The 27,853-nt window shown below is 37.0% G+C and overlaps 1 protein-coding gene across 8 annotated transcripts in view; it reads right to left on the bottom strand.

The window, feature by feature from the left end:
• The window catches only part of PLPP1 (phospholipid phosphatase 1), a 115,466-nt gene that overhangs the window by 28,844 nt on the left and 58,769 nt on the right, over positions 1-27,853 (bottom strand). For 6 of the 8 annotated variants that reach the window (XM_053590557.1, XM_053590551.1, XM_053590560.1 and 3 more), the window contains one exon: positions 11,458-11,738. In XM_053590557.1, coding sequence (XP_053446532.1) covers positions 11,458-11,738 — 281 coding nt within the window. Of the gene's footprint in view, positions 1-11,457; positions 11,739-16,386; positions 16,539-27,853 lie in introns of all 8 variants that reach the window. The other 2 variants (XM_053590558.1, XM_053590564.1) reach the window with 1 other exon arrangement.

Below are 27,853 nucleotides of genomic sequence, written 5' to 3'. Positions count from 1 at the left end.
TAGAAGCCCTCAGTAACAGAGTGGAGCAAGCAGAAGAAAGGATTTCTGACACTGAAGACAAAGCTTTTGAGTGCTCCCAAACTCTCAAAGAGGAAGAGAAATGAAGAGCAAAAACGTATCATTCTCTCAGAGAGCTCTTGGATAATTTGAAGGCAGCTAATATCCGCCTCATTGGAATCCCTAAAAGCGATGAAGTGGCCTTCCTAGGCATAGAGGCCCTTCTCCATGAAATTATGAAAGAGAATTTTCCAGACATGCCAAGAGATTCTGAAATTCAGAGAGCAGACGGTTTCAGAACCGAAGCATAACTCAACCCGAATAAGACACCCCCCAGGCACATCATAATTAACTTCAATAAAGTTAATGTGAAGGAGAAAATTCTGAAAGCAGCCAGACGTAAGAAAACCATTACCTACACAGGGAAGAATATTACAGTGATGCAGATCTCTCTGATGAACCCTTTCAAGCCAGAAGAGGGTGATCATTGACTTTTAATCTCCTAAAACAAAATAACTTTCAACCCCGGATCCTGTATCCAGCTAAACTGAGTTTCATTTATAATGGAGAAATTAAATACTTTAATGACATTCACATGTTGAAGAAATTTAACATAACCAAACCAGCTCTTCAGGATATTCTCAGACCTATCCTCCATAATGACCAGCCCAATCCTCTAACACAAAAGTAAACCCACTCAGAAACTTTTGATCAAACTCCAACTTCCACAGTGGTGAAAGGACTAAAAATGTCCACTGGACTTTCGAAAAACTCAATACCCAAAATTTTACCACACATATCTATATTCTCCATTAACGTGAACGGCTTAAACTGTCCTCTAAAGAGGCACACGTTGGCTGACTGGATACAAAAACTCAGGTCAGATATTTGCTGCATACAAGAATCACACCTTACAAGATAAACGTAGACTCAGGGTGAAAGGATGGTCGTCCATATTTCAAGCAAATGGTAATCAGAAAAAAGCAGGTGTTACAATTCTATTTGCAGACACAACAGGCTTTAAACCAACAAAAGTAGGAAGGATAAGAATGGTCACTTCATATTTCTTAAGGGTAATACTCAGTATAATGAGATTTCAATTATTAATATTTATGCACTCAACCAGAATGTGCCTCAATTTATAAGAGAAACTCTAACAGACATGAGCAACTTGATTTCCTCCAGCTCCATAATAGTCAGAGATTTCAACACTCCTTTCGCAGTGCTGGATAGATCCTCCAATAAGAAGCCGAGCAAAGAAATTTTAGATTTAACCTTAACGGTCCAACATTTGGATTTAGCAGACATCTACAGAACATTTCATCCCAACAAAACTAAATACACATACTTCTCATCAGCCCACAAAACATACACCAAAACTGATCACATCTTGGGTCACAAATCTAACCTCAGTAAATTTGAAGCAATAGAAATAATTCCTTGCATCTTCTCGGAATAAAAGTTGAACTCAGTAACAACAGGAATCTGCATACTCATACAAAAACATGAAAGTTAAATAACCTTATGCCGAATGATAGCTGGGTCACAGATGAGGTTAAGAAGGAAACTGCCAAATTTTTGGAAGAAAATGACAATGAAGACACGAATTATCAGAACCTCTGGGATACCGCAAATGCAGTCCAAAGAGGGAAATTTATAGCGCTGCAAGCCTTCCTCAAGAGAACGGAAAGAGAAGAAATTAACAACTTAATGGGACATTTCAAGCAACTGGAAAAGGAAGAACATTCCAACCCCAAACCCAGTAGAAGAAAAGAAATAACCAAAATTAGAGCAGAATTACACGAAATTGAAAACAAAAGAATTATACAACAGAACAATAAATCAAAAAGTTGGTTTTTTGAAAAGGTCAATAAAATATATAAACCTTTGGCTAACCTAACCAGGAAAAGAAGAGTAAAATCTCTAATTTCATCGATTAGAAACGACAAAGACGAAATAACAACTGACTCCTGAGAAATTCAAAAAATCCTTAATGAATATTACAAGAAACTTTATTCTCAGAAATATGAAAATCTGAAGGAAACTGACCAACACTTGGAAGCACGTCACCTTCCAAGACTTAGTTAGAATAAGTGGAAATGTTGAACAGGCCTATATCAAGTTCTGAAATAGCATCAACCATACAAAATCTCCCTAAAAAGAAAAGCCCAGGACCAGATGGCTTCACGTCAGAATTCTACCAAACCTTTAAAGAGAAACTAGTACCTATATTACTCAACCTATTCCAAAGTATAGAAAACGGAGGAATACTACCCAACACGTTCTATGAAGCAAAAATCACCCTTATCCCCAAACCAGGGAAAGACCCAACAAGAAAAGAAAATCACTAATGAATATTGATGCAAAAATACTCAATAAGATCCTAACAAACAGAATCCAACAACACATCAAAAAATTATACACCATGACCAAGTGGGATTTATCCCAGGGTCTCAAGGCTGGTTCAATGTACGTAAATCTATAAATGTAATTCAGCACATAAACAAATTAAAAAACAAAGACCATATGATTCTCTCAATTGATGCAGAAAAATCTTTTGATAATATCCAGCACCCCTTCATGATCAGAACACTTAAGAAAATTGGTATACAAGGGACATTTCTTAAACTGATAGAGGCCATCTCTATCAGCAAACCCACAGCCAATATCGTATTGAATGGAGTTACATTTAAATCATTTCCATTCAGATCAGGAACCAGACAAGGCTGACCATTGTCTCCACTGCTCTTTAACATTGTAATGGAGTTTTAGCCATCGCAATTAGAGAAGAAAAGTAGATCAAGGGTATCCATATAGGATCAGAAGAGATCAAACTTTCGCTCTTCGCAGATAAGACTGTATAGCTGCAAAACACCAGGATTCTACTACAAAATTCTTAGAAGTGATCAAGGAATATAGCAGCGTCTCAGGTTACAAAAATCAACATTCATAAATCACTAGCCTTTATATATACCAACAATAGTCAAGCTGAAAAAACAGTTAAGTACTCTATTCCATTCACAGTAGTGCCAAAGAAGATGAAATATTTGGGAGTTTATCTAACAAAGGACGTGAAAGATCTCTATAAAGAGAACTATGAAACTCTAAGAAAAGAAATAGCTGAAAATGTTAACAAATGGAAAAACATACCATGCTCATGGCTGGGAAGAATCAACATTGTTAAAATGTCCATACTACCCAAAGCAATATATAATTTTAATGCAATCCCTATTAAAGCTCCACTGTCATACTTTGAAAAAATAATACTTTGTTTTATATGGAATCAGAAAAAAAACTCAAATAGCCAAGACATTACTCAGAAATAAAAACAAAGCAGGAGGAATCACGCTACCAGATCTCAGACTATACTATAAATTGATAGTGATCAAAACAGCATGGTACTGGCACAAAAACAGAGAGGTAAATGTATGGAACAGAATAGAGAACCAAGAGATGAACCCAGCTACTTACCATTATTTGGTCTTTCACAAACCAATTAAAAACATTCAGTGTGGGTGGCGCCTGTGGCTCAGTCGGTAAGGCGCCGGCCTCATATACCGAGGGTGGCAGGTTCAAACCCGTCCCCGGCCCCGGCCAAACTGCAACCAAAAAATAGCCGGGTGTTGTGGCGGGCGCCTATAGTCCCAGCTACTCGGGAGGCCGAGGCAAGAGAATCGCTTAAGCCCAGGAGCTGGAGGTTGCTGTGAGCTGTGTGAGGCCACGGCACTCTACCGAGGGCCATAAAGTGAGACTCTGTCTCTACAAAAAAAAAAAAAAAAAAAAACATTCAGTGAGAAAAGATTTCCTATTTAACAAATGGTGCTGGGTGAACTGGCTGGCAACCTGTAGAAGACTGAAACTGGACCCATACCTTTCACCATTAACTAAGATAGACTCTCACTGGATTAAAGATTTAAACTTAAGACTATAAAAATACTAGAAGAGAGTGCAGGGAAAACTCTTGAAGAAATTGGTCTGGGTGACTATTTTATGAGGAGGACCCCCTGGGTAATTGAAGCAGCTTCAAAAATACACTACTAGGACCTGACCAAACTAAAAAGCTTCTGCACAGCCAAGAACACAGTAAGTAAAGCAAGCAGACAGCCCTCAGAATGGGAGAAGATATTTGCACATTATGTCTCTGACAAAGGTTTAATAACCAGAATCCACAGAGAACTCAAACGTATAAGGAAGAAAAGAACAAGTGATCCCATCGCAGGTTGGGCAAGCAACCTGAAGAGAAACTTCTCTGAAGAAGACAGGCACACGGCCTATAGACATATGACAAAATGCTCATCATCCTTAATCATCAGAGAAATGCAAATCAAAACTACTTTGAGATATCATCTAACTCCAGTAAGATTAGCCCATATCACCAAGACCATAGATGTTGGCGTGCATGCGGAGAAAAGGGAACACTTCTACACTGCTGGTGTGAATGCAAATTAATACATTCCTTTTGGAAAGATGTTTGGAGAACACTTAGAGATCTAAAAATAGGTCTGCCATTCAATCCTTTTTTTTTTTTTTTTTATTAGAGACAGAGTCTCACTTTATGGCCCTCGGTAGAGTGCCGTGGCCCCACACAGCTCACAGCAACCTCCAACTCCTGGGCTTAAGCGATTCTCTTGCCTCAGCCTCCCGAGTAGCTGGGACTACAGGCGCCCGCCACGACACCCGGCTATTTTTTTTTGGTTGCAGTTTGGCCGGGGCCGGGTTTGAACCCGCCACCCTCAGTACATGGGGCCGGCGCCCTACTCACTGAGCCACAGGCGCCGCCCTGCCATTCAATCCTATAATTCCTCTACTAGATATACCCAGAAAACCAAAAATCACATTATAACAAAGATATTTGTACCAGAATGTTTATTGCAGCCCTATTCATAATTGCTAAGTCATGGAAAAAGCCCAAGTGTCCATCGATCCCCGAATGGATTAATAAATTGTGGTATATGTACAACATGGAATTTTTTTTTTTTTTTTTTTGTAAAGACAGAGTCTCACTGTACCGCCCTCGGGTAGAGTGCGGTGGCGTCACACGGCTCACAGCAACCTCTAACTCTTGGGCTTACGCGATACTCTTGCCTCAGCCTCCCGAGCAGCTGGGACTACAGGCGCCCACCACAATGCCTGGCTATTTTTTTGTTGCAGTTTGGCCGGGGCTGGGTTTGAACCCGCCACCCTTGGCATATGGGGCCGGCGCCCTACTTACTGAGCCACAGGCGCTACCCTACAACATGGAATATTATGCAGCCTGAAAGAAAGATGGAGACTTTACGTCTTTCACGTTTACATGGATGGAGCTGGAATATATTCTTCTTAGTGAAGTATCTCAAGAATGGAAGAAAAAGTATCCAATGTACTCAGCCCTACTATGAAACTAATTTATGGCTTTCATATGAAAGTTATAACCCAGTTATAACCAAAAATATGGGGAAGAGGGAGAGGCAGGGGAGGGAGGGTGATTGGTGGGATTACACCTGCAGTGCATCTTACAAGGGTACATGTGAAACTTAGTAAATGTAGAATATAAATGTCTTAACACAATAACTAAGAAAATGCCAGGAAGGTTATGTTAACCAGTGTGATGAAAATATGTCAAATGGTCTATAAAACCAGTGTATGGTGCCCCATGATCACATTAATGTACACGGCTATGATTTAATAATAAAAAAAGAAAACATGAGTATGCATTATGCACAGGAGCACATCATAAATGGCAAAATATGGTAATTCTATGTTATTTAAAAGGAAGCATGTTATTTTACATTTTATCAAAGTGGTTTGTGCAGAAAAGAAATATCTCATCAATAAGATATCACAAGAAAATTTCAAGCTAAGATGTACTTGAACCAGAGAAACAATATATATGTGAAGAACTGTGTTCTTTAAGAATCATATACTATGTGCCCATGCCAGGACCTAGTCCACCCTTTAAAGCAACTTCAGACCTCTTTTTCTGGAATGGCCAGACCCACTGTCCTAGGAAGTCTGACAATTAAGTTCATGAACGCGCCCTAGAAAAGGGCTTTGACAGGTGGACTAGGTGTGTGTGCGCAGCAGAAGGTGACCATGGTGATATTGCGCAATGAAGTATGTAGCACTTTTTCTAAGATGAGTTGGCAACTTGTCTGCTTGTACACTGAAGGAAGAGCCGTAAAATAAAGAAAACAAAAAGCTGGCAAAATGAAGGACACAAGGACAATTCAACAATTATGGTTAGAGATCTGAAACTCCTAAAAAAAATTGATAGAACTTGTTGGTTGAAAATCAGTAAAGATCCAGATTTCAATAATACTGTCAATTTGACCAACCTAACATCTACTGAACACTCCACCCTAAAAAAGCAGAATATACATTCTCCTCAAGTACACATGGAATATTCTTCAGAACAGACTATATGCTGAAAAACTGGGGGTGAGGGTGGAGAGGTCAACAATGGAATTAAATTAGAAATTGATGACAGAAAGATAAATGAAAAATCACTAAGTAGCCCACAGGATGAGACACACATGAAATTAGGAAACTCTGATGTCTTTCCAAGTTAGACCCTAACTGTGCCTCCCTTTCCTACTGCTCCTTCTAGCTCCTCCACCTCTTCTGCCTCCTCAATCCCTGAGAGAACGAGACCAACCCCTCCCTGTTCTTCCGCAGCCTACTCAATTTGAAACAAAAATGAAATAATATTTATAAACATCCACTTCTCAGTGAACAGTAAATATATTTTCTCTTATGATTTTCATATCATTTTTTCTCTAGCTTACTTTATTGTAAGAACACAGTATATAATACATAGAATATACAAAATTGTGTTAACTGTTTACTTTATTAGTTAAGGCTTCCAATCAACTGCATACTATTTATTTGTAGTTAAGTTTGAGGGGAGTCAAGTTATATGGAGATTTTTGACTGGGGAGGAGGCTACCACCCTAACCCTCCACCCCACACCCCTGCAATTCAAAGGTCAACTGTATTTTCAGTTAAATAAAGCTCAAACATACCAAAATTCGTGACATCTACTTTATGAAACTAGAAAAAACAAGAGCAAATAAAACTTGAAGCAGGCAGAAAAAAGTAAATAAAAATAAAAATAGAAATAAATTAAATTAAATGTAGAAAAACAATGGAGAAAAATCAATGAAGCCAAGAAAACCAATCAAACTAATCAAAAAGTTAATAAAATTGATAAGCTAGATATATCAAGAAAAAAGAGATTAAAATATACATTATCAATAACAAGAATGTAAGAGGGGCTATCTACAATTCCTACAGAATTTGATGCCAATGAATTTGACAAGTTAGATGAAATGGATAATTCCCATGGAAGCCCAATAACCAAAGCTCATGCCAGAAACAGGTAACCTGAACAGTCCTATATATATATTAAAGAAACTGAAATCATGTTTAAAACTTTCCCACAAAGAAAACTCCAGGCCCAAATGGCTTTCCTGATGAATTTTATAAGCATTTAATACCAAACACTTGACCCAAAGTGAAACAAAGATTTTACCTGAAAGTTATCAACCAGTAAGTCATGAACAAAGACGTAAAAATAGTTAACAAAATATTAATAAATAGAATCCAGTTAATATAAAATATATAATAAATCATGACCAAGTGTATATCCTAGGAATAAAAAATTATTATGAGATTCAAAACTTTAATGTAATAAAACTGTATTAGAGAATAAAGAAGGAAAACAATACGACCATCTCAACAAACACAGATAAAGCCACGTGACAAAATCCAATACCCATTCATGATAAAAACTGAACAAAAAACATCTACAAAAAAAAAAAAAAAACTGAACAAAAAGCATCTACAAACAGCATATAACACAGTATTGGTAAAGGATTGTTCCTTACCCCAAAGTCAGGAAAAAGAAAAGTAAATCTGTTAACCACTTCTTTCAGCCTTGTATTAGAGGTCTTAGCCAGTGTAAAAGGCGAGGGAAACAAAATAAATAAAAGACAGGGTGGCACCTGTTGCTCAAAGGAGCAGGGCGCCAGCCCCATATACCAGAGGTGGTGGGTTCAAACCTGGCCCCAGCCAAAAATTGCAAAAAAATAAATAAATAAATAAATAAATAAATAAAAGACAATATAGAAGTAAAAAGAAATATAACTCCCTTTATTTACGGACAATATAAATGGGAATCCAGAAAACCTGGAAGAATCAATGAAAGTTACTCCAACTAATAAATTAGTTAAATTAGCAAAGTCACAAGATCATCATAAAACTACCTGTATTTGTACATATATTCAAAATTGACAACTGGAAGCTGATTAAAAAGAAAAATCTCCTCACAGTGGCATAAACATTAAGAACTTAGTGATCTATTTAACAAAATGTGTAAGATCCAGACACTGAGAACTAAATTTATTGGCAAGAGAAACTAAAAAAAAAACAAAACCCTAAGTAAATGAAGAGATATAACATAGTAATGGATTGGAAGACTCAACACTAAGACAGCAATTCTTCAAAAATTATCTATAGATTTGAAGCAATTTCGATCAAAATTTTGGCAAAGAAAACACAAAGGACCTACAACAAAGCAAGATTTAAAAAAGACAAAGTCAAAGGCTTTATACTACCTCATTTTAAGGCCTACTAGGAAGTTGCAGTACAGCTTTGGAAGAAAACAATAAAACAGATTAAGTGTCCAGAAATAGACCTAGATTTATATGGTCAATTCATTTTCAACAAAGATGCCTATGTAATTCAATGTGAAAAAGGGTGGTTTTGTCAATAAACACTGCTGGAACAACCAGATATTCAATGGAGGAAAAGTAGACAGTGACACTTACTTCATACTATAAACGAAAATGAGTTCAAACAGATCACAAACCTAAATATAAGAACTAAGATCATAAAACTTACAGAAGACGACACGGAAAAAATCTGGTAATCTTCAGGCAAGTAAAGATTTCTCAAGACACAGAAAGCACAAACCATAAAAGAAAAAAGTGATAAATTGGATTTCATCAAAATTTAAAACTTGCAGGCAGCGCCTGTGGCTCAAAGGAGTAGGGCGCTGGCCCCCTATGCCGGAGGTGGTGGTGGGTTCAAACCCAGCCCCAGCCAAAAACTGCAAAAAAAAAAAAAAAAAAAAAAGAGGTTTTTTTTTTTTTTTTTTTTTTGCAGTTTTTGGCTGGGGCTGGGTTTGAACCCACCACCACCTCCGGCATAGGGGGCCAGCGCCCTACTCCTTTGAGCCACAGGCACGGCCATAACAAAGAACTTTTAAGCAAAACATATAATGAACTCTTACAATTCAGTAGGACAAGCAATCCAACTTTTTTAAATAAGTAAAAGTTGAATAGATATTTCACAAATGACAATAGCCAAATGGATGAAAAATACATGAAAAGATGCTCAGCAACACTAGTCAATAAGGAAATACAAATTAAATACATACAGATATACCACAACAAAACCGTCTAGAAAGGCTAAAATCAAAAAGACTGACCATTAACAAGTGATGGCAAGAATGTGGGATCACTGGGACTCACACATTGCTGAGGAGAATGCAAAACGGGACAACCACATACCCGGTTGTTGTGGTGGACGCCTGTAGTCCCAGCTACTTGGCAGGCTGAGGCAAGAGAATCACTTGAGCCCAAGAGTTTGAGGTTGCTGTGAGTTGTGACACCACGGCACTCTACCCACGGCACAGAGTGAGTCTCCATGAGGGGGTGGGGGTGGGGGGATAGTTCAACAAATCTATTTTCTTTTCCTTTGTGATTTAAATCCTTAGAGGTGGTTTTCATCATTGTGCTCATTAAATATGTATAGTATTTTTAAAAGGCTACATGGTTAAGCCTTAGAAGAAGAAATCATGATAATTTTATTGTTAGATTTTTTTTCTCATATGTTTTAACTCAGCTATTTGCTCTTCTTTATAATTTGTCCTAAATTTCAGTCTCACTTTCAATATTTTTCCTTCTCCAAACAAGCCATTTGTTCATCCCCTCTATCCCACTTCTCTTCTATATACTGGAACTCTAGTTCTACTGCTGAAGTTCTCTACCTTTCCCGTGTCTTCACACACTTCCCTGAAGGGTAACTAGACTGCAGAGTCATCTAATTAAAGGGCCTTTCCCTAGGATACTGCTTGATCTCTACATCCCACACTCCTTAGGAGTCCAGTGCTGATGTTGGTATCTTCATCACTCCTTAAAGCCCTTTCTGGCCCATTATTCCTCTGCCTCTCTGATAAAAATGCTTGTTCATCTGAGCCCAAGTCAACAATTATCACCTTCTACTATCTATTTTCCAACTATCTCCTCATTTCTCCTCCTTCTCCTCCTAAAGACTGTACACCCATTATCAATCGTCCTTACCACCAAAGCTTGCTGTTGAACAGCTTTACTTTCCTATTCTTCGATCTCATCATCATCAGGAAAGTTCTCTTTCATTCTTATCATTCATTTAGTGTGGATTTCCCTGCTAGAGAGCCAAGAAAATAGGGACCAAAAATGTCTTGTTCACTGCTGAATCGCCAGCACACAACACAGTGCATATGCTAGTTAAATAAGGTGTCTTTTTCACCACCACTAAATGCAAAAAAAAAAAAAAGGAGCTACTATCAGGCCTATGCTTTAAGCAAGAGAACCAATAGGACAATGAAGTGTCTGAAAATCATATACAAAAAACAATCAAACAAAGGATGTTTTACCCGAGAAATTATTTGCTAGATGATAAACAACTAAGAGAAATTAACCTATCTTAAAATAGAGAAAGGTCACCCACATAGAAAAGATAAGGCTAACAATTCTGAAACCTGAGATGAGGAACTGGCTCTGCTACTGAAGTGTGGCTTTACTTAATGTTCTTGAGCCTCTCATATTTCCTCAATCTAAATTAAAGGAGTTAGACCTTCTAGTTCTAAACATTCTATTTCATTCATATCTAATAATCCCCCTTAATATAGACAGTAGGTGTGTTATCAACCTGAGGATCTACCGCTGTTATAACCTGAACCTAGTTATGTTATAAAAAAAACTATTTTAAGAAAATACTAAAAGATCTAGCAAACTATGACTATGGGGGCAGCTAATGTTTGTGTAAAGTTTTACTGAAATACAGCCATACCTTTCTTTTAGGTATTATCTACAGTAGCTTTCCTGCTCCAACAGCAGTTTGATGGTTGTACAAGAGACCATATGGCCTACAAAGCCTAAAATATTATCTGGCATTTTAAGAAAAAGTTGCTGCCTCTAGATTAAATGATCTATAAGGTTCATTTTACATTCTTATGCATTGGCAATGAAAAGAGTTACAGTGAAATGCTAAAATAAAGAATAGGAATAAAATAGAAAAAAAGAATGAGGAGAGAGATAACAGGTCAAACACGACTTCACTTCACCTCCCAGTGATTATAATAGCTTCTCTCTGTAAGCTAGTAGATGGATATTCAAAGAATACACAAGATAAAACAAACAGAGATTTGGCACTTACCTGCCTTCCTTAACTTTTTCTGCATTCCCTCGACATATGTAGTTTTCAATGTAACCATCACTGCAGTTGATTTTTGACCAGTCTGGGTCACACACATCCAAGAAATGAGGCCGCAGTCTGCCTATTGAATACTTTGCGATGTCAGTCAGAGACTGGCTAGCAGCTGCACCAAATAAAAATGTTCCAATGGCTTTGTAAATAGTGGCTATGTAGTTATTCCTGACAAAGGAATTTGAGTGCAAGAGGTTAAAGTAAACAGACAGAGTTTCTCCAAAAATCATCTGAAAAAGAAACAGAAAAATATGTTAAACTAGCAAGCAGGCAGCACTTTGAACAAAACACAGAAAACCGTAAATCACAACAAGATTTTGTTGTAAACACAGCCCCCCCAAACCACCCCCCCCTTTTTTTTTAACAAATGAAGAGATGACTTAGGATATGTAATTCTAAACCATACAAAAAATGTGTCAGATCCACTATGGGCACTGCTTACAAAGCCATGGCTTAGCCAAAATTATTTCATAGCCTAATTGAAACAAGACCTTATTTCTTTTCTTGCACTCAAACTGAGCTTCCATAAGTAGACAGTGATGTATCCTGGAAGACAAAAACCATGGCTTATTCAAAAAACACAAACTTCCCTAAGCAGAAACTCCCTTATCTAAGTACTTCTGACAGTCTTTCATTTTTCTCAAACATTCCTTTGAATCAAAGACATCCATCATATTAAAAAGGGTAAAATAGTTTCAGGGAATAGAAAGTCTAATATGAAAGCCAGGCTCTAACACTGATGCCAAAGGGTACAGAGAGCAGAGATTTAACTGACAGGGTCTAACAGTCCTGATTTCCAAGAGACCTTTATATAGGACTCTGAATCATGAGTTTAAAGATATAAAAAGGTTTCCGAATGCTTTACAAGTTAAAACAATATCCTGAGAAGTTCAAAGAATACTGAATGGTCACATTATAAATAATAGCATCTGCTGGGCGGCCCCTGTGGCTCAAAGGAGTAGGGCTCCAGCCCCATGTACCGGAGGTGGAGTGTTCAAACCCAGCCCCAGCCAAAAACTGCCAAAAAAAAAAAAAAAAATATATATATATATATATACACACACACACATACATACATATATATATAGAGAGAGAGAGAGAGAGATAAAATCCGCTGATTAAATAAGACAGCAAAACACCCTCTTTACCTGGGATCAAAAGAAACACTTAAACTGCTTGCTAATTTGTGTGCAAGGAATGTAAGTAATAAAGTTTCACTTGAGATGCATTCTGGTTTCCCCACTTCATCTTAGATTTATGTAAGTAATTTTATAACGCATTCAAACATTTCCATTTGGTGAGGATTAACTGACTTTAGGGTGAGCCTTATCATACATGAAATAAATGATTGCTTCCTAAAAGGGATCTCAAGATCTGATACCAAAAATTCTTTCCTTATCTGGCTCAATGGCTCCCAGAACTCCATAATTAGAATTTTTAACTTTGGCTACTAGACTATGACCTCTATAAAAGCAAGGAAGATTTCTTAATTATTGAACAGAAAGCTGGTATCAAATGATGACTAAAAATGAAGCAGGCTGTTAATAAATTTTAATTGAAGGCACTGCTTCTTGGGGAAAAGGCAAACACTCTTAGTTTAAAAACATTATGTAACAAAACATATAGTCCTCATTACAGTCCTTAATTTGAATGTATTAATCACATCCTTTTCTGAGACCAGGTTACAAGAGAGGAAAACTATGTATACTTCTAGGGATCTCATATCTTCACAATTCTGCTCAGGGCTATCCCTGATCACCTACAGAAGCCTTGTGTTTAAGTACAGGTTGCCTCCTCAGGCCATTAAGGAGGTCAGTAGTTCCCGAGAAAGGCCTTCTCCAACAATTCCTTATGGAATTTGATGTTTGATAATTAAAAACATACCAAGTGTATTAGTCAATCGCAATTTTAGAAGTTGAAATTTCCATGTCTCAGCTGTTCTTCTTCAGCACTCATTTATTTTCCAGAAACTGAGCTCTGTGAGTCTTCCTAGTCATAATCATCATAGTTTATGGCCACCCAAATCCTGGCTCAATCCACTGATGATTGCAAAATCAGTTTGCTAGGAACATTCAGAGTACTGGGCACAGATTAAAAGCTGATCTACAGAAGTAGCATAAGCTGAAACTTCACAATACTGGGAGTGCAGGAGGGGTGGGGGATTCTAAAGCTGGCAAACATCATATTTCATTATGTGTTCCCTATTTATTGAGAAACAGACAATAGACAACTTTTAAATGGATTCTTATGAAGTAAATGTAAGATGTCTGTCCATTTTGTCTAGACAAGATAGCCATATGATTTCAGTTTCATTTTAAAACTTTATCCTGCCCTTTGAGCCATTTGTGCCATTTCTCATTCTTTGGTGAAGTCTACACATAAACTGTGGTCTAATCCTGGAACTCAGACAACTTGTTATGTATTTATTTACTTAGATCCTAAGGATATACTATACAAAGAATTTGGGGGAGTAAAACAGAATACTTATGAAAATCAAAGCTAATTAAATAATTATTTAAATCAGTGTAATTCAACCTTTTATACCTATGCTCCATAGCATTCTCTCACCATCTCCTTTATATCTCCAACAACCAAGATGACTTTTTATGTCTCTACACTCTCCCTATAGTTTTGTGTCTTTCATTCAGAGCTCACCTTCCCAAAAGAATAGTCTAAAATCAATGGCACATTTCTACATCTTCCACTCCCTCCTAAATCCATCTAACCACCTCCATTCCCTTTATTCTATAGAATCTTTTTCAAAAGTCAACACTGTCTCATTAAACAGATATTTATTAACCCCGTTTACTTAAACTTCTCAGTAGTATTTGACTTCACTGACCATTTCCTCCTTATTAAAATTCTCCCAAGTCTTCTGAGAAACTATTAATCTTGGTTCTTTACCAGTCTCCCTCAATCACTCATTTATTAATGGGTCACTTGCAAGTTCATTTCAAAGGCCTGGTATGAAGTCTAAATCAGTAATTTTTTTTAAAAGTGATTTACTTTCTAGTAAATAAAATTAAGCATATATAAGGCTTACCAAGTAATACCTAGAAGAGGCTGACTTAAACTGGATTTATAGCAGTCGGTTTAAAGAAATCAATACTCATATTAATTTACTTGATGTTTTATTAAACGTAAAGATAACTTTCTTAGAAGTTATATTGAAATGGTTAAAAATCCCAAGTTAATTAAATATAATTCCTGAGTTTTTGCTAACTAAGCATTTGTAAGGCCCTGTGTATGCCACACAGGCTGCACACAGTGCCCAGCAGTTAGCACTCTGCTCTGTTGCAGCCCTCTAGGCTACAGTGAATTTCTGTGGTTTTGTTTATGCAGCATCCTTTTCACTGAGACACAGAGCAAAATTGAAAGCAATTATATTCCTAACATTGCTTATATGAATACTTGAATCTTGTCTGAGAGTTACTATTTGCTACTAAAAATGTTATATTTAAACAGTTAGCAATCTCTCCAATCCATATATACTTTCCAAAAAAAAAAAAAATGGCTTCGCTTGCTTTCTTTAAGTAGTAAAAATTCAACATAAAGATTTGTCTAGATTTCTTGAAATTTCACCAAACTGCAGGAAAGTCACAACTTTACTGCACAATTACTGCATAGCTTTCATTCAAGTACATGGAGGGCTCCATGCCAGGCACTGAGGACACCAATATGAACAAGGTACCCTCCTCAGCCTTTAAGGAGCTCAAAGCGAGGGAAACAAACATTCATATAGTGTAGCATTTCTTTTATTAATTACGTACCACAAATCATGAACTGATTAATCTTCACTGCTAATAAGGTACTATAATCATTTTTGATAAAGATAATACATTTCTAAATTTAAAATAAACTCTAAACCAGACAAGATAAATATATATACTGTCTTTTTGTTGGTCTATCTCCTGGACAGAACCACATGTTCTGCTTTTAACTAACAAAATCTTGTTTCTAAAGTTATAGGCAGCAGAGTCACGAAGCCAAAGCATGCTGGATCCATAAACTTGCAAATTACAGAGCACAACATTGTTGAATTGAGTCATACAATTTCTGATTTGAGAGACTATAAAAATCACTAATCTCTGAAGTCTTCTCCCTAGACACATTCTCGAAAACAACAGTTACTATTGTGGTTCAAAACTCAGTCCTGCCTTCAGTACTAGTAAAAATTCTTTCATGTTCACTATTAATTATACATAAAACTGTAGCTTTTATCTCCTGTGTAAACAAAGTTTTAATATTAGTTAGCAATTTTTCTTTTCCAAACTCAGTAGAGAGGGAGAATCAAAGAGAGTAATTACATATACATAGCTATAATAAATTATAAAATATTATCTTATGTATAAAGTATGCTAGAAACATTGTCAAACATTGAACTGTTGATCACACAATTATTGAAACAAAGGAAATTAGAGTCCTACAATTATGGTAACATGGAAAAGATTGGCATAAAATCTACACATATTCAGTAAGATTTTTCTAACTATTTATTTATTATTTATTTATTTTAGAGATAGACTCTCACTATGCTCCCCAGGTTAAAGTGCAGTGGCTATTCTCAGGCACAATCACTGCACAGATAGCACTAAACAGCCTCAAACTCCAGGACTCAAGCTATCCTCCAGCCCCAGCCTCCCGAGTAGCTGGGACTTAAGACACGTACCACCATGCCCAGCTCTCTTATTTATATATTGTTATTCTTCTGGCCCCACTTAAAATGGCTGAGATTATCTTGACCAAATAAACCATCAATTAAAAGCTAAAAAACATACACTGTTTTGGGAAGGTTATACATTTAATCATTAAGAGATTAACACGAAAGTAAGCCAAGTGCCCAAAGGTTATAAACTTGGAAAAGGAGATTTAACTTACAACGATAATACTGAATGGAATGATTATTCCACCTAATAACGCATAAGGTATGGTGTCTTCTTTGTAAGGGTACTTGATGGATTCATCATTACAGAATACTCCTCGCTGGAAGGGGGTATGCCTTGAAGTAAGAATTGCACAAGGCAATCCAGCTAGCAAAAGGGAATAAATGAAAATATCATTAAAAAAGAAATAACAAAACTAATTAATGGCAATAATTATCCCAGAGACTGTTTAAAAATGCATTTGCCATGAAAATAAATGAGAGCACACATAAAAAAAGGAAATGCAATGCATGCAACAGAAGTTAGAAAGATTACCATTTAGGGGAAAGCTGGTTTTTCTACAGGAAACAAAACTTCCATGTCCTCTATTAACCAATTTAACAAAAAGCACCTTCTCTGTTTCTGCCCAAACACATTAAATGGATTTTAGAAAAATCTCTTCTCATGCTCTTGTTGTCATTTAATCATCAAGGTTTCAATAGTATTCCCAAACCAGTATGTTATGGCTTTGCTTCTAAAAGGAAAATAAATTCTTGACATTCTCCATTTTCATCACTACCACATTTGGACAGGTGATGGTCACTGGCTAAGCTATCACAGTATCTAGATAAAGTTTTATCCACTCATTACTATACTGTGTACAGCAGGTTTAAACCTTCCACAAAAAGGAGTCTGAACTTAAAAGTTTCTTAAGATGACAATGGAGTCAAGTACAAAAGCATCTGACAGACAACTTTCTGTTTTTATCACCAATGTTTTCCATAAAGATCACATCTCACACTCCCCTCCTAAAACGCCAAAGTTTTTCCTAAATGATCTTTAAGAATTCAGTTCTTTTACTTCATTTCACTGGGGCTGCTGATTAATACTACAACATTTGACTGGTACTGCTTTGTAAAAGAGACAGTTTGACCCAAATCTGTTAGGGCCAAAAGGAAACCACATTTCTTTCATTCCTAGCTCTTTCATTTATTTTCCTGTTTTTCCATTCAGACATGAACACATGAACCAAAGTTTTATTCCTTGTGTTACTCAATTTGTCAAAAGCTGCCAACCCTTCAAAAGTCTTTAAGATGCTATAAGGTTCCCAAAGACATACTTCTAGTAAATGCTACACTTAAAACAATAGTAATAATAAACTGGAACTGACTTTGCTAACAGACCTTTATACTAGCTATTATATCTGAATTCAGACTATCCTCTGATTCATCAAATTGCTTGCATTCACAGGAATGGGGTGAAATGTCTAAGCCTTTAAACACACTTACCATAGTCATAGTACAACTTCAAAACATGTACTCAAACCTTCTGCACTTATTAGCACACACTCTGGAGGAAAATACACAGAGCAGTGATTTCAGTTGTTGCCTGCCCTATACAGTAACTAAAGGCTTGGCCTTCAGCCAGTAACCATATTCCAACTCAATGGGCAAATTTGTTTTGATTTTGTATTTACAAAGACCCACTACCCCCCACCCACTATTATTGCCCAAGCTGGTCTTGAACTCTGACCTCAAGCAATCCTTCCTTCTCAGCCTCAAGAGTTCCTGGGATTATAGGTGTGGGCCACCTTACCTGGCTCAGAACTACTTCCAAAATTCATTTATAAGAACTCTACACAAAATAATGAAAACCATTATTATCTACATAAACTATTTCTGAATTGGTTGAATTTTTCAATAAGCATTTCTTTCTTCTGGAATAAGATACTTAGAAATTAAATTCATATGTAATACAACTAGAGTTGAAAATTTATTAGTGTTCATGTCCTTATTCTCAGAAAATTCATATTAATACACCCAAATATATTGAAAAATGCATATCCATTAAAGTTTTTTCCCCTCTGAACACACATACACACACATTAGAAGTTATTCTTAGATCTTGAAAAAAAAAAGCTTGTGGGCATTTCTTAGGATAGGTGACGAACAAAAAAAAAAAAAAAAAATCACATGCAAGTGTAACAGTCCATTTAAACAAAAAAGCACTATTAACTAGGCATAGTGGTACACACCTGTAGTCCCAGATACATGGGCGGGGGGTATCAAATGAGTCCCAGAGTTTTAAGACTAGTATGGGTGATACAGGGAGTCCCTAACTGAAAAAAAAAAGGAATATTCAAATAGGCAAATGTTGAATAAATCTATGTGAGGAACTCTGCTAGGTACTACCAGGAATGTAACATAGAGTAGGGTACAGTTACTGTAGTAAAGAATAAACAGATAGAAAGAACTTTGAGGGTTCAAAAGAGGAGAGTTTATGAGGCTCTAAGTTGTGATAGTCAATAAGCTGGTGATTTATTAGAGCCTGAACCTCTATGTAAGGGGCCTGGGATAGAGAAGGAGATTTAGGGATATAAAGGATCTCTAAAGCCACAAAGGTGAAAGACACCGTGCAGGGTGGACATAAAATGAAAACACAGGGTCAAGCACAGGGGAAGAGGCTGGAACTGAGGAAGACTGGCAGATGGAGACTTATGTGAGATGAGGGAAGGTCGGGAGAGGAGAACATGCTTGAGGCCAAGTCAGAAGAAGAGAGCATTTCAGGAGGTAGACATTGTCCACAGTGTCCAACGTTGCATCCCATGGGTTTTCAATCGCCAGTCTTAATAAAAAGAGATTTTAATAAGGAAGAAAGTGCCATGTGTGTGGTGGCTCATGCCTATGATCCTAGCATTTTGAGAAGCTAAGTTAGGAGACTGCCTGAGATCAGGAGTTTGAGGTCAACCTGAGCAAGAGCAAAATACAAAAAAATAGAAAAAATTAGCAAGGCATGGTGCACACACCAGTAGTTTCAGCTAATGAGAAAGCTGAGGCATGAGGATCACTTGAGCACAGGAGTTGAAGGTTGCATGATGTCACCACTGCACTCTAGCCAGGGTGACATAGTGAGACTGTGTGTCAAAAAATAAAAATGAAGGAACAAAGAGTAGAATACCAGATTATAGAGGTTTTAGTAAAAAGTAATAAGAAAATAAGCATGAATCTACCACAAACGCATAGTATTCTTTTAGGAGAGTAAAGAAAAAAGACTGTATCAATAAAGGACTTAAAAATATTTTTAAATAGATAATAACAAATATTTGCCATCCTTTATAAACCCATGAGATGTATTACATCAATGTCATTACATTTTCACTAACTCCCTAAACGTAAATCTAGACCCCAAAAGGGGATAGAAAGAAAGACCAAACCATGGATTATTCACTGACCCACTTAACAGCTTAAAAGATAAGCTATTTCAGATTCCTGTGCCAGAGATTTCGAACTGGGAACAAAGACTGAGTAAGTTTGAGCTGACAAAAGTACCGGGCCATGTACCAGGAAGACTGGCTTAAGAAGAGACTGAGAGGAGGCTGATAGTGGGAGCAGTGGGCTGGGTGTGTTTTCAGGCCCCTAAGAAGCTGGTGTGATGTTGCGGTGGCAGTAGTCATGTCCACAGGCACGAGAACTCAAAGAGCAAGAGGAAGTGAAAGGAAAATTAGGGCAAGGAAACAGATAAAAGAAATCACCCATGAGGAAGAATCAGCAGAAAACTCCAGGCAACATGAAGAACCAGTCCAGAACAACCCGGCCAAGGGACCATGAGGTAGCTACTGCAGAGGATTCCACCTATACAGAAATGTTAGGAATGACAGAAAGGGAATTTAGAATACACATGTTCAAAACAATGAAAGAAATGATGGAAACAATGAAGGAAACTGCTAATAAAGTGGGAAATAACCAAAAGGAAATCCAAAAACAGAATCAAATCAGAGATGAACGATATGAAGAATATAAAAAAGATATAGCAGAGCTGAAGGAAATGAAACAGTCAATCAGGGAACTTAAAGATGCAATGGAAAGTATCAGCAACAGGTTAGACCATGCAGAAGAAAGAATTTCAGAGGTAGAAGACAAAGTTTTTGAGATAACACAGATAGTAAGAGAGGCAGAAAAGAAGAGAGAGAAAGCAGAACGTTCACTGTCAGAATTATGGGACTTTATGAAGCGTTCCAACATACGAGTTATAGGAATTCCAGAAGGGGAAGAAGAATGTCCCAGAGGAATGGAAGCCATACTAGAGAATATTATAAAAGAAAATTTCCCAAATATCACCAAAGATTCTAACACACTGCTTTCAGAGGGCTATCGGACCCCAGGTCGCCTCAACTCTAACAGAGCTTCTCCAAGACATATTGTGATGAACCTGTCCAAAGTCAAGACAAAAGAAAAGATTCTGCAAGCTGCCAGGAGTAAGCGCCAGTTGACCTACAGGGGCAAATCCATCAGATTGACTGCAGAATTCTCTAATGAAACTTTCCAAGCAAGAAGACAATGGTCATCTACCTTTAATCTACTTAAACAGAACAATTTCCAGCCCAGAATTCTGTACCCTGCTAAGCTAAGCTTCAAAATTGACGGAGAAATCAAATCATTTACGGATATACAAACATTGAGGAAATTCACCACAAGACCAGCTCTACAGGAAATACTTCAACCTGTTCTGCACACTGACTACCACAATGGATCAGCAGCAAAGTAAGAACTCAGAAATCAAAGGACAGAACCTAACCTCCACACTGATGCAAAAGATAAAACTAAGCAATGGACTCTCACAAAATAAGACGAATAGAATACTACCACACTTATCAATTATCTCAATAAATGTTAATGGCTTGAATTCCCCACTGAAGAGACATAGATTGGTTGACTGGATTAAAAAACACAAGCCATCCATTTGCTGTCTGCAAGAAACACACCTGGCTTCAAAAGACAAATTCAAGCTCCGAGTCAAGGGTTGGAAGACAATTTTTCAGGCAAATGGAATTCAGAAGAAAAGAAGAGTTGCAATCTTATTTTCAGATACATGTGGATTTAAAGCAACTAAAGTCAAAAAAGACAAAGATGGTCACTTTATATTGGTCAAGGGAAAAATACAACAAGAAGACATTTCAATCCTAAATATCTATGCACCCAATTTAAATGCTCCCAGATTCTTGAAACAGACCTTACTCAGTGTGAGCAACATGATATCTGATAATACCATAAAAACAGGGGACCTTAACACTCCTCTTACAGAGCTGGACAGATCCTCTAAACAGAAATTAAACAAGGATATAAGAGACTTAAATGAGACCCTAGAACAACTGTGCTTGATAGACGCATATAGAACACTCCATCCCAAAGATAAAGAATATACATTCTTCTCATCACCCCATGGAACATTCTCCAAAATTGATCATATCCTGGGACACAAAACAAATATCAACAGAATCAAAAGAATTGAAATTTTACCTTGTATCTTCTCAGACCATAAGGCACTAAAGGTGGAACTCAACTCTAACAAAAATGCTCGACCCCACCCAAAGGCATGGAAACTAAACAATCTTCTGTTGAATAACAGATGGGTGAAGGAAGAAATAAAACAGGAAATCATTAACTTCCTTGAGCATAACAACAATGAAGACACAAGCTACCAAAACCTGTGGGATACTGCAAAAGCAGTTTTGAGAGGAAAATTCATCACTTTAGATGCCTACATTCGAAAAACAGAAAGAGAGCACATCAACAATCTCACAAGAGATCTTATGGAATTGGAAAAAGAACAAACTCAGTAGAAGAAAAGAAATATCCAAAATCAAATCAGAGATCAATGAAATTGAAAACAAAAGAATCATTCAGAAAATTAATGAAACAAGGAGTTGGTTTTTTGAAAAAATAAATAAAATAGATAAACCATTGGCCAGACTAACGAGGAATAGAAAAATAAAATCTCTAGTAACCTCAATCAGAAATGATAAAGGGGAAATAACTGATCCCACAGAGATACAAGACATCATCTCTGAATACTACCAGAAACTCTATGCCAGAAATTTGACAATGTGAAAGAAATGGATCAATATTTGGAATCACACCCTCTCCCTAGACTCAGCCAGGAAGAAATAGAGCTCCTGAACAGAGTAATTTCAAGCACTGAGATCAAAGAAACAATAAAAAATCTTCCAACCAAAAAATGCCCTGGTCCAGATGGCTTCACTCCAGAATTCTACCAAACCTTCAAGGAAGAGCTTATTCCTGTTCTGCAGAAATTATTCCAAAAATTTGAGGAAGAAGGAATCTTCCCCAACACATTCTATGAAGCAAACATCACCCTGATACCAAAACCAGGAAAAGACCCAAACAAAAAGGAGAATTTCAGACCAATCTCACTCATGAACATAGACGCAAAAATTCTCAACAAAATCCTAGCCAATAGATTACAGCTTATCATCAAAAAAGTCATTCATCATGATCAAGTAGGCTTCATCCCAGGGATACAAGGCTGGTTTAACATACGCAAGTCTATAAACGTTATCCACCATATTAACAGAGGCAAAAATAAAGATCACATGATCCTCTCAATAGATGCAGAAAAAGCATTTGATAAAATCCAGCATCCTTTTCTAATTAGAACACTGAAGAGTATAGGCATAGGTGGCACATTTCTAAAACTGACTGAAGCTATCTATGACAAACCCACAGCCAGTATTTTACTGAGTGGAGTAGAACTGAAAGCTTTTCCTCTTAGAACTGGAACCAGACAAGGTTGTCCTCTGTCACCTTTACTATTCAACATAGTGCTGGAAGTTCTAGCCAATACAATTAGGCAAGACAAGGAAATAAAGGGAATCCAAATGGGAGCAGAGGAGGTCAAACTCTCCCTCTTTGCTGACGACATGATCTTATACTTAGAGAACCCCAAAGACTCAACCACAAGACTCCTAGAAGTCATCAAAAAATACAGTAATGTTTCAGGATATAAAATCAATGTCCACAAGTCAGTAGCCTTTGTGTACACCAATAACAGTCAAGATGAGAAGCTAATTAAGGACACAACTCCCTTCACCATAGTCTCAAGGAAAATGAAATACCTAGGAATATACCTAACGAAGGAAGTGAAAGACCTCTATAAAGAAAACTATGAAATCCTCAGAAAGGAAATAGCAGAGGATATTAACAAATGGAAGAACATACCATGCTCATGGATGGGAAGAATCAACATTGTTAAAATGTCTATACTTCCCAAAGCAATCTAACTATTCAATGCCATTCCTATCAAAATACCAACATCGTACTTTCAAGATTTGGAAAAAATGATTCTGCGTTTTGTATGGAACCGGAAAAAACCCCGTATAGCTAAGGCAGTTCTCTGTAACAAAAATAAAGCTGGGGGCATCAGCATACCAGATTTTAGTCTGTACTACAAAGCCATAGTGCTCAAGACAGCATGGTACTGGCACAAAAACAGAGACATAGACACTTGGAATTGAATTGAAAACCAAGAAATGAAACGAACATTTTACAACCACCTAATCTTTGATAAACAAAACAAGAACATACCTTGGGGGAAAGACTCCCTATTCAATAAATGGTGTTGGGAGAACTGGATGTCTACATGTAAAAGACTGAAACTGGACCCACACCTTTCCCCACTCACAAAAATTGATTCAAGATGGATAAAGGACTTAAACTTAAGGCATGAAACAATAAAAATCCTCCAAGAAAGCAAAGGAAAAACACTGGAAGATATTGGCCTGGGGAAAGACTTCATGAAGAAGACTGCCATGGCAATTGCAACAACAACAAAAATAAACAAATGGGACTTCATTAAACTGAAAAGCTTCTGTACAGCTAAGGAGACAATAACCAAAGCAAAGAGACAACCTACACAATGGGAAAGGATATTTGCATATTTTCAATCAGACAAAAGCTTGATAACTAGGATCTATAGAGAACTCAAATTAATCCACATGAAAAAAAGCCAACAATCTCTTATATCAATGGGTAAGAGACATGAATAGAACTTTCTCTAAAGACGACAGATGAATGGCTAACAAACACATGAAAAAATGTTCATCATCTCTATATATTAGAGAAATGCAAATCAAAACAACCCTGAGATATCATCTAACCCCAGTGAGAATGGCCCACATCACAAAATCTCAAAACTGCAGATGCTGGCGTGGATGTGGAGAGAAGGGAACACTTTTACACTGCTGGTGGGACTGCAAACTAGTACAACCTTTCTGGAAGGAAGTATGGAGAAACCTCAAAGCACTCAAGCTAGACCTCCCATTTGATCCTGCAATCCCATTACTGGGCATCTACCCAGAAGGAAAGAAATCCTTTTATCATAAGGACACTTGTACTAGACTGTTTATTGCAGCTCAATTTACAATCGCCAAAATGTGGAAACAGCCTAAATGCCCACCAACCCAGGAATGGATTAACAAGCTGTGATATATGTATACCATGGAATACTGTTCAGCCATTAAAAAAAATGGAGACTTTACATCCTTCGTATTAACCTGGATGGACGTGGAAGACATTATTCTTAGTAAAGCATCACAAGAATGGAGAAGCATGAATCCTATGTACTCAATTTTGATATGAGGACAATTAATGACAATTATGGTTATGGGGGGGAAACAGAAAGAGGGAAGGAGGGAGGGGGGTGGGGCCTTGGTGTTGTCACACTTTATGGGGGCAAGACATGATTGCAAGAGGGACTTTACCTAACAATTGCAATCAGTGTAACCTGGCTTATTGTACCCTCAATGAATCCCCAACAATAAAAAAAAAAAAAAGAAACCACTCTACAGAGAAAAGAAAAAAAGGAGACTGAGAACCCATCAGATTAAGAAGTGTGGAGAAACAGAAAAATTTAAGTAGATATTTAATGTTATTTTTAACATTTACTATAGCTTTCAAGACAAAAGGGAAAGAACTCCATTCTTTTAGGAATTCACATCGAACAGCTTTTTCCTGTTAACTGAAAGAACAGGCCATGGGCACAGTGGCTCACACCTATAATGCTAGTACTCTGGGAGGCCTAGACTGGTGGATCCCCTGAGGTCAGGAGTTTCAGATCAGCCTGAGCAAGAGTGAGACCCTGTCTACTAAAATAGAAAAACTAGCCAGGCGTTGTGGCAGGTGCCTGTAGTCTCAGCTACTCAGGAGGCTGAGGCAAAAGGATTACTCAAGCCTAGGAGTTTGAAGTTGCTATGAGCTATGTATGATTCCATGCCTAGGAGTTTGAAGTTGCTGTGAGCTATGTATGATTCCATGGCACTTTACCCCAGGGCAACAGAGTGAGACTCTTCCTCCAAAAAAAAAGAAAGATTACAAATTACACCTCTACAAGAACCCCTCAAATGACTACACTTGTCAAATAAGGTACCACTTAATACTTCAGTTAGTAAAATTCATTTTCACAACCACCCTTAAAGAACTCTATTGAGGTATTAATTTACATACCATAAAATCCATTCTAAGTACAGAATTAAATTGTTTTGGTAAATTTATAAAGCTGTGCAACCACCAACACAATCTAGATTTAGAACATATTAATTATTTCCCACATTCCCTTGAGCCTATGTGCATTCAATCCCTGTTCCTACTGCCACTCTCAGACAACAACTCATCTGCTTTCTATCTACATATATTTGCCTTTTCTAGACATTTCATATAAATGAAATTATACATTACATAATATTTTGTATGTAGTTTATGTCATTTAGTATAATGTTTTTGAGGGTCATTCATGTTGTAGCATGCAATTTGTTCTTTTTAATTAACGAATACTATTCTACTGTATGTATATACTACATTTGGTTTATCCATTCAATGATTAATAGATATTTGGATTGTTTCTAATTTTGGCTATTATGACTAATCCTACCTACCATGAACATTCATCAGGAAGTCTCTGTATGGATATTTGTTTCTATTTCTAATGGGTAGATGTCTGTAAGTGGAATTGCTAGGCCATGTGGTAAATTTATGTTTAATTTATTAAGAAATTGTCAAACTTTTTCCAAAGTGGGCTCACCATTTTATATTCCCACATGCTCTGCTTTTTAATATGCTTGCGTGGCTAATCATAGTTGGCCTGTTTAACGCTTAGCTTCCCTGAACACTAAAGCCATACTCAACCACAAATAAATACAGCTGTCTTTTCCCAGTGAATATTTAATTTATAATGGTTCAAAAGAGACTGAAAAACTAAGTATCACAAGTATCTTCCTCCATCCTTTACCAGAGATAGGAGAAGACAGTACATGTATATAGTCATGCCGTCTCTTCTTTAACGTTCTCCTGCACAACAGGCTCTTGGAACCTTAACACAAATACTAACACACTGTTCTAGTCATAAAGACTAGTGGTGGAGTATCCAGAAAAACTGAGAAACTACAGTTAAAAACACCTGTAATCCTAGTACTCTGGGAAGCTAAGGCAGAGAACTAGGAACCTGAGCTCAGGGTTGCAGACCAACCTGAGCAAAGCCAGATCCCATCTCTACTAGCTAGACATAGTGGCATATGCCTGTAGTCCTACTGACTTGGGAGGCTGAGGCAAAAGGATTGCTCAAGCCCAAGAGCCTGAGGTTACTGTGAGCCAGGATGACCCCATGGCACTCTACCCAGGGTGATACTCCTCCACAAAAACCATTTTTACAAATTCCTAAGTATTGAAAGGACTGCTGGCAGTACCTTGCCCTACCATAGAATTTGTCATCTCTGCATCCTTGCCTTGTTGTTTTCTCCTCCCAGAGGACCTGAGTATTAATCCCCAGAGAATTCCAAATTAAAAGGTCAAGGACAAGAGAAGAAATTTACAAAGGAGAATAAATAAAAGCAGCCAGTAAGGTGGAAACAAAAAAAAGGAGAGCACAGAAAATCCCAAATAATCTACCCCCAAGTCCTAGTACTAGCAAGTGTAGTGATGTCACAGGATACAAGGTCAACACACAAAAAATCTCTCATTTCTATGTACTAGCAATGAAAAATGGGAACCAAAATTAAAATCACAATACCATTTAATGTGACTTAAAAAACTGAAATAATTACATATAAGCCTAACCAAAAAAATGTAGGCTCTGTATGCTGAAAACCAGAAGACCTGATAAAAAAATTAAAAACCTAAAATAAATGGAAATACATATCATCTTCATGAATTGGAATACTTAATAAGGTAAAGTTGTTAATTCGTCCCAAATTGATCTGTAGGTTTACTGAAGTTGCTATCAAGATTCCAGCAGGACTTTTTAATAAATATAAACATAGTCATTTTAAAACTTAAGTAGAAAAGCAAAGAATTAGAGAGGCTAAAACAATTTTGAAAATAAATACTAAAGTCAGTGTCACATTCCCTAAATATTTTTGAGAAAAACAATGCTATTTTCTTTTCTTTTAACCACCTAATATATCTTATTCTCTTTTAAGCTACCTGACATATTTACCACCTGAAATATCACAGCTACAGATGATATGGTGTTAGTGGAAGCTTCGACACATACCAACAGAACAAGAGTAGAGTCCAAAAACAGACCCAAGCAAATACAGCCAACGTATTTTTTTTTAACACAGGTACAAAAGTAACAAAATGGAGAAATGAAAGTCAAAAGTATTGAAACAACTGGTCACCCACAGGCAAGAAGAA

The sequence above is a fragment of the Nycticebus coucang genome, chromosome 1 (assembly GCF_027406575.1).
Source record: "Nycticebus coucang isolate mNycCou1 chromosome 1, mNycCou1.pri, whole genome shotgun sequence".
Taxonomy (NCBI): domain Eukaryota; kingdom Metazoa; phylum Chordata; class Mammalia; order Primates; family Lorisidae; genus Nycticebus; species Nycticebus coucang.
The sequence above is the reverse complement of the archived record's forward strand: the minus strand, read 5'-3'. Positions and strand labels throughout refer to the sequence as shown.